This window comes from Vollenhovia emeryi, unplaced genomic scaffold (assembly GCF_000949405.1).
Source record: "Vollenhovia emeryi isolate VEMERY1.0 unplaced genomic scaffold, V.emery_V1.0 DF939584.1, whole genome shotgun sequence".
Classification (NCBI taxonomy): domain Eukaryota; kingdom Metazoa; phylum Arthropoda; class Insecta; order Hymenoptera; family Formicidae; genus Vollenhovia; species Vollenhovia emeryi.
Genome location: NW_011966782.1, coordinates 15,991 through 24,568, shown reverse-complemented (window position 1 = coordinate 24,568; position 8,578 = coordinate 15,991). Strand labels below are relative to the sequence as shown.

Genomic DNA, 8,578 nt, shown 5'->3' with positions numbered 1-8,578 from the left:
CTGAAGAGCTGATGATCCCAGGTTCGAATCCAGCAGTGGTAAAACAAATTTTTCACATATGATATTTTAAGTATAAGATAACATTAAGAAATTAGAAGGTACTACTACTGATGTAGAGAGAATAAAAATATCTTAACAAATAAAAAATTTATTTTTATTTTTTTGTTTTGCAAGTTCTTCACTGTCTAGCCCCGGCTAGATAAGTACGAGTTATGGGTTTTTAGGTAGCCGCTAGATAATTTTTCGCGCCTAATTACTAGCAGAAATGAGCGTTACATTAGGATGCGATTAATATTCAATGTATAAAATTGGGTAAATATTATTATGTAATATTGGTCCAATATTATCAAACAATATTAGCCCAATATTGCATTAGATATATTGGCTTAATAACAGACGATATCCACTTTACCATATTTAACCAATATTGGAGCAGCAATACATAACCAATGTTTAACATTGGATATTCATTTTTTTCCAATATTGGTTCAATGTAAATTGCTACTAGGGTAGGGTTTCCGTTTTTCCGTCTGTAATTCCGCTAAGGGATATTATATCTCTCTCGTCTACAGGAATGTCTGGTGTTACTTGGCTTGATGAGATTTGGTGCGGCACCCGTGTCCACCATGAATTTAGAATCTTTTGATAAGCCTTCAGCGGATAATGTTATTGTGGGTGCATGCCGAAAGTCGTTCGGGCTTAGGACCGCGATTCGGAAGGTTCGGTTTCTGCGCTGGTCGTGGCTATCGCTCTCACTTGTCGGGACGCTTCTCGTGAGGCTCCCGCTCGGGGGTTGTTCCAGATTCCCGAGGGGCGCGGTCCCGTTTCCCAATTGCTGCCGAGAGTTGTTGTATTGGCGCTTCCTGCACTCATCTATCTCGTGTCCGTCCTTTTTACAGTATCTACAGAATTTAGTCCTTCCTGGATTTCCTATTTCACGGGAACTATCATTTTGAGGGGGGTTTAATCCCTGTGGTCTATAGTTGTTCCCTTGCCTGTTGCCGACTGGGTTTGAGAAACGGTATGGTGAGTCCCTATCATTGGGATACCTATTGTTAAACCGTCCCGGGGGCGTATCGCTTTTGATCGGAGTTGAGTGTGCTAAGGGTCTCCCGGTGCTGTAGACGGGTCGTTCATAATGTCTCTCGGAGCGTCGTGTGCTGTCGTATCGTTCGTTGTCGAGTTCTTGTCTTTTAGCTAGGCTCTTAGCGTGCGAAAAAGCAGCGAACGGGTCGGTATAGTGTTCCAATGAGAGCTGAAGTCGATAGGTGAGGGGTAGGCCCTCGCAGAATGATCGCGCTGTTAGATTATTCACGTTTTTTACCGTTTCCTGTTTTGTCGATCCCTCCGCTCGGCGTTCCTCATCTAAGATCGCGGTACGAAGATCTTTTACTCGCGTGATGTAGTCGAGCATATGCTCCTGTGGTTTAAGAAAAACGGTACTTAAATCTCCGCGATATTGGTCGATCGTTCTAGGTGAGCCGAATGCTCCATTTAATAAGTCCGCAAGTTGGGTCACCGATTCGCAAATTTCATCATCTACGGCGCTTGCAGCGCGCCCGCGCAATTTCGTCAAGATCAGGCGGGTTAAGTTTCTTTCTGAGAATTGGGGTACTATCTCCTTTGCGCGTCTACACGCCCAACTGAATTGAGTGACTGGGATATTCCGCCCGTCGAAATGAGGTATAGGTTGTCACGCTCTTTCCTGCTCTATTCGTCGGGCGCGACGAAGAAAGAGGCGGCTTACGCGAATGATACGCGGCCGTCGCCGTTCCGGGCGAATCTCCGGAACGGGCGCTAAAACGGCCAAGTTGGGCGCCAGACGCGCTCGCGGGCGGCGTCAATTACTTGTCGCGAAACACACCAGCTCCCCGGATGGAAACGGCGCCGATCCGCTCGGTTAACGCCGCTATTTAGCCTCCTCGACGCGAAAGGGGCCGGCTGCTCTCTACCGTCGGCAGAGTGGCGGGGTCCCGTAATTACGGGCCCGCGGGAACGGGACGTCGGGACGGGACGCGACACACACACACGCACAGACGAACACTCTAAAATAATCGTGACTCGGGTTAAGAGAGTAGAATAAACGATTTAATAGGTCGGATACAGAAACGAAGAGAAAAGAATCGGCAAGGGGCCTCCGCCGAGGCGAACTCGCGATCCGTCGGTCTCTAGCCTCCCCGCGGGAGGTTATCCGCGTGCGCGACACGTGACTCGCGGCCGACACCCGGCGTGCCGTCCCGCCGCGACAGAATTCCCCGGTGCGGGCCAAAAAGGCGCCCGCTCGAACCACGGCGCACGGGGCGCCCGTTCAACGCTCCCCTCCGAGGTCGCAATAACCGATACCCGCCCGCTACGGTCGCCCGATAAGCTCACGGCCGTTCCCCGGGAGCTCCCGCGCTTGGCACCGCCGATCCGCTCGCGACACGAAATGGCCGGCTCCGACTCCCCCTTGGAGCGGATACCCGACGGCCCGAAACACTAACACGAACGCGGCGCGATGCCAGAGCGCGAGCTAACCCCCCTCGGAAGCACGCGGCCTTTACATCAAGAATTGTCCCTCGAGGGCCACCTCACCGGTACGCTCCCTGGATCCCACGGCGCGGTCCCGGTCGGCACTCTCCTCCTCGGCTCCTCGTCCTCGGCTCGTTACGGCCCGTGGTCAGCACCCGGATCGCCGCGCCGGCTCGATACGCGCTCCGATATTCGAGGTGATACGGGCGAGGATCCGCGAACGAAAGCGGAAGATCCTGCGCGAGCGGGTCGATCACCCGATCGCTCGTTACGACCGCGAAAAGGGGCTGCGCGAGATAGCGGCGCCGCGGATCCGCCAATCAGTGGGCCGCTCGCCCGGCGTGTCGCCGGGCCCGCAGGGGCGCTATCGCTGTCCGCGCGCTTCTGGGTGCGAAATTCGCCCCGCGCGGCTCGCAGGGCCGGGGCGGTCGATCCTGGGCCCGCTCTCCGGCGCGTTGGTCCTCCGGCTCCGCCGATCCTCCTGACCCTCCGGGGGCCTCCGCCCGTGCTCGCCCCTCGATTTACGGTCCGGCCGGCGCCTCGTCTCTCGCCCCTCAGGCGCGGCTCCGCGTGTTCGGGCCCCAGGTCCCAGGGCGGCTCGGCTTCTCGGCGTTCGCCGCCCGTCGGCGCCTCTCGCCCTCGCCCCTCGACTCGCTCCTCGCTCTGGTTGGCCCCCTGGCTTCCCCGCGGCCGCCGCTCGCTGGCCTCCTCGCGCTCTCGCCCCTCAGCTCTCTCTCTCTCTCTCTCTTCACCCCTCGGCCTTGCCGTCCTTTGGTCCCCTCGCTGGTCAGGGCGGCTCGGTGACGCTCGATGGGCGCGATACAAAAATAAAAGAAATTTCGGGTAAGCGGGCAAGTAAAGAAAAAACGTGTAGTTAATTGCGACCCCGGGAGGTTTCCTTGCGCGGATCCTTTTTTCCCGGGCGGACCGACACCGCGCCTTGGGACGGCAGCGGGGAGCTGGCACGCGGCAGCTAATCCGCCACGTCACAAGGTATATCGCTGATTTCTTATCTTGATGTTCAAGGGACATTCGGTTCTGGTGTATAGGGTTCTATAGATGGATCGGGTCCTCTTCGGGGGAAATATGGTTATTGTTATTGTTATAGGCTCCTGTAGATAGCGTAATTCCATTCTCGTAAGAAAAGGCGGTGCGTCCAGGCGGCGGACACCAGCGCAGCGGCGTGTTCTGCCGGGAACGAGAGTTTCTTGGCAGGGGGTTACGATGGGAAGAGAGAGGGGGTGGTGGTTTATTATGGGGGGAAGGAGAGGGAAAGGGGAAGAGGGTGAAGAGGGGGAGCTGGGTTTGGGTTTAGACAACATCTGTACATAAGAAAGTGAGTCAGAAATGGAATTGAGGACTTCAAATGGGTTAGTAATGTGTGGTGAATAAGGGTGGTATATAGGGATGTAAGGGAGAGAGATCGGTTGTTACGACTTGAGAGAAGAGGAAAATCAGTATAATTATAACGAGGGTTAGGGTAGGGGGGCGAGTTCGAGGAGAGGGCTCCGGCAGATCGAGTGGCACCCGTTTGGCCACGTTAATATTGACCACAGTCCCGATTGACCACGTTAATATCGACCACGTTGTGTATGACCACGTTGATATTGACCACGTTGCAATTGACCACGGTCCCGATTAACCACGTTGCAATTGACCACGGTCTCGATTGACCACGTTGCAATTGACCACGGTCCCGTTTGACCACGTTGCAATTGACCACGGTCCCGTTTGACCACGTTGCAATTGATATATCCAGAGGGACGCCCTTGACGATTCCCACACGAGAGAGTTTGTGTGCTGGAATATATGCAATAATTTTTTGAGAGATCAACGATGGGTCCGATACAAGACGATTGGCAGCCGAGGCCGTCCTACACTGGGCTGAGATAAGGTTACGGCTAATCCCACTTACCTCGATAATGTCACGGGGGATAATTCCCACAATAATACGACTGGCCGTGAGAGGGTGGATGGGGGAATCCGTGCTCGTTCGCTTGATATGAACGATAAACGGGGGGGGAGCGTTGTACGGGTATTTAGAAGAGGATTTGGGACTGACGGTAGACGGGTTGTGGTAGTGGTAGAGGCGTTCGGGATATTAGAGGCAAGGAAAGGGGGGTTTCAACGGTGGGGGGAGTGATCACACTCGTGGTCCCTGACGGCGGCACCAACGAAGAGGGCGGCCCACGTGGTGTCTCGAAGAGAGGAAGCAGGTTAAGGAGAGCTGAAATGGGGTCTAGGGACTGAGCGTCGACAGGGGTAGGGGCGGGCGGGTCCACGCATATCTCCTCCTCGTCGCCAACGGATGGCGTCCGAGATGCGCCCGAGAGCTTTGCAGCAAGGGAAGTCGTACGGGACGAGCCCGTTGAACACAGAGAGTCACTTTTCTTAGCGCTCAGGTTGCATTTCCGCTTACGTTGCATCGTGCGCCACGCACGTTTCATACGCATATTCGTGGCAATTTTGGCGCGAAGGCGTTCGACCGTTTGATTGAGCGATCTATGATAGTCGCCAGGGGGGATGCGGCTACTAAGGATATTAGGTGTATCTAAAGGTTTAGAGGTGGGAGGATCCGGGCTGATAGAATTAATATTAGAGATAATGTCATTACGGGATTGCAAGTCCGTAGGAAGCGGAATGGGAGATGTTATGGGGGGAAGGTCCCCGAGACGCATGGCTGACGCAAGAGGCCGAGGCCTCTTGCACGCTGTTCAGATCCAATGAACGGCTGCAGCTGTCTAGGTTTTTCGAGCACTAAGACGCCGAAGGATAACACAACGGCGAGAGTGTTTAATAATTAGTCACTACGCGGTTACAAGCCACGAAGACAAAAGGTCTCAAGCACCAACCACTAGATGACAGCACGAGCACGTCCGTACCGGTCCGCTCTCGAGCGATGAATCCAGGCTCCTCCTAGCCTCTGCCATAGAAATATTTTGAGTGGCCGCAGGAGCCTGCATTTTTTCTAACTGAACCACCACTGGGCATTAATGAGACGTCGGGAGGTGATCCCCCTGCAATTAATGCAGCACAGGGGTCCCTCGCGTTCAGCGCACGCATTGCCCTGATGTTTATCCTCAGCACAATGGATGCATCTGGCCTTTCCTTTACAGGACCGGCTGACGTGTCCTACTCGGAAACAAGAGAAACAGATTTTTGTTTTAGGGATATAGGGAAAGACAGAATACCTAATATTGAATAAAAATATTGAATTGGGGAGGGTTTGACCGGAAAACTTAATTAAAATTGTACGGGAGGGTTCGTATTTATAATCACCGTTAACCTTGACTCTTCTGTTGAGCCTTCAGATATCCCTGATTTTGAATGGAAATTTGATGTTTTCCCTGATGGAGGGGAGATCTACATCCGAAGGAATGCCACGAATGGTGCCAGCCTTTAAAAGTCTATAAGCAGGAATGTAAGCAAAGAGGCCACGAGCCTCGAGAGACTTATCACTTACGATCTTGTTTGCATCGGCGCAGGAGTCCATCATGATGGCCACCTGGCCTTTACCAATGCGGGGAAATTTCGACCGTACCTTTCGGAAAGTAGGAAGTGACGATCCTGCTGATGTTAATGGGGTGCAAAGGGGGAGAGTTAGTATCTTTTATGTGAACGATGTAGGGAGGGGAGTCAGCGTTAGAGTATTTTTCAGGAGAATTTGGATTGTCCAGCTGTGGCAGGAGGAGCGGAGGAGGAGGAAGCAGAAGGAGGGGGCAGAGATCAGAGGAGAGAAAGATATAATAGGCGGGTTAGCCATTGAGGAGGGAGAAGAAGGGTCGATGGGTGTCTGGTGAGAGGAAGAGGACACGTCACGCATAACGCAATCCAATGAATTGTTACGTCGTGCTCTCCGCGGGGCGTCCACTATCTCAAGTCCTCTTTTATGGATGGATTATGGGACTGATTATGCGGAAGAACCCCGTACAGAGAACACTCCGTTCTCTCACCGCACTCCAGCAGATGCGTGTCGAGAGTCGAGCGTATTTATTAAAGGGCTCGAAGTGGGTCAGTGAGCCAAAGCTCACATATGACGCCTCATCGAGCTCTTATACGCCCGTGGGTCCTATTTTGGGTCAGAGAATTTAATCTCTTTACCCGGGGACGGACCCTGTGCAATTTTAAAATTGATAGGAATGAAATGGGAGGTTTTTTCTAAATAATTAGTTCTAAATGATTGAATTTATATATAAATTTATATATATTTTTTAAAGAGGTGGATCGCCAGTACGTAAAAAACCGATTTCAAGAATTAACTCGACAATGACTGGCAAATATATTTTAATTAATTACACGACGTTTCGGCCAGTAATACTGGTCCTTCTCAAGTGTTGACCCATTAAGTGTGACAGCAAATCTGCAAGGTTTAGAACACAGGTACAGAAATCGAGTACGCGAGATATAATTATACAGTGGTATTACTTACGGGTGACATGTTGAAGTATGCAATTTTGTGCATGGTCGAATAAAATCACTATAGTAATATGTATAAAGTTGGTTAAAAACTAATAGAAGCGTCAGGTATTGTAAAAGGCTGGTAAGATAATGACGGTGTTAAATTTTGAAGAGAGATCGACATTTGTCAGGACGTAAAACATAACACTAAGGGGGGACAAGTACATAAATTATATAAATAAGAAAACAATATAGGGTAGAGATTAGGTCGTGCGTACAATCTTGTCATAAATAGCGCTTAAATTGTCGGTGTCTTGTTGAAGGTTGATCGTATAATTATGGGGCTTTTTTATATAGAACATCTCGGCTATTATTTTACAATATTTTTATTGTATATAATTACAATTAAGCGTATAAATGTATTTTTGTATATATGTGATTTCGTCGATCAGTTCTTCCACGCTAGGCGTGGAAGCGGTGGGGGAAGGTGGAGGGAACTCTAGGAAGGGGTGGTCTAAGGATGACAGAGGTAGGAGTTCCCCAAGGAACTCCACGGAGAGGTGTTGGCGCTGGGAGGTCGGAAAGGGATATTTTCAAATAAGAATTCCACGCTAGTTGTGGAATTGGTGGGTGAAGGTGGAGGGAGCAATTCCACGTCGGGGATCTCACGAAGAATCTCCACGCTGGAGTCAGAGTTAGAGGGGGAATAGGGAATAAAATCAATGGGAGAAAGCACAGGGGAGTAAGAGGGAGATAAAGAATAGGTCGTGGTAGGCGGAGAGGGAGGAAGGTGGTCGTACGCGGGGGGAGAGAAATCTAATCTAGGCACTTGAATATCCGCGCCTAATTCGTGGACGAGTTGTTGGGCGAGTCTGTGGATCTGCTCCAACCCCCCCTTTAGCTCTGCGAGCGCAAAGTCTTGGTCCACTGTAAAGTGGCTTTGGTTTAGTCGCGGATTTACAAATTGGGTCTTTAGAAAATAATAATTAAAAAAACCGACGAGAGGGAAGAGGACTTACTTGATATAGATCTTAAATGGTATTCTCGTCGCTGAAGGAGTGGTCACCGATAAGTTGGCGCAAGGTTGGTGGACGGACCCTCGGCGGCTCACGGAGCTGATGGAGTTTCCTTTCCTCCGTAGAAGTCGAGAACGTCGAGACCGTGGACTATTTTCTTGGTGTCGCCCAACAGAATTTTAGAGTCTGGTGACGCACTCTTATAATAAGGTCTAGGTACTGAAGAAGTTAAATGAGGTGCTCTTTCCTCCGCGGAATCAGGGTTTATACAGGGTGCTCCGCAACATATTGAAGACCGGACATGGGAAGGTAGAGGGGACTAAAACAAACAGAAAAGTCCTGTAATTTTGCGCTTGGACGAATAGTTATCGAGATACTGAATTTTAAAAATCGACGTATTAGCCCAACCTACTGGCGAATGTAAGCGCGCGGTGAAATGCGTCCGCTTATCGGCCCCGCTCGAAGCGGTGTGTAGCGAGGAGTAGGGTGGCGATGCGCGGCGAGGAGTAGGGAGGCGAGGCGCACTGCTGCCCGTCCGCCGCTTACGCGACCACTCGCACGTCACCCCGCGCTGCGTAAAAGTTCGCAGCGATGGTCGCTACTCACCGCGCGCTTGCATTTGCCAGTGGGTTGGACTAATACGGCGATTTTTA

General features: G+C 51.3%; 1 protein-coding gene across 1 annotated transcript in view; it reads right to left on the bottom strand.

Annotated features, from left to right (window-relative positions):
• The window catches only part of LOC105557175, a 7,463-nt gene extending 6,049 nt beyond the window's left edge, over window positions 1–1,414 (bottom strand). Inside the window, exon 1 of the mRNA XM_012004347.1 lies at window positions 589–1,414. Coding sequence (XP_011859737.1) covers window positions 589–1,414 — 826 coding nt within the window. The remainder of the gene's footprint in view (window positions 1–588) is intronic.
• Between the last annotated feature and the right edge of the window lie 7,164 nt (window positions 1,415–8,578).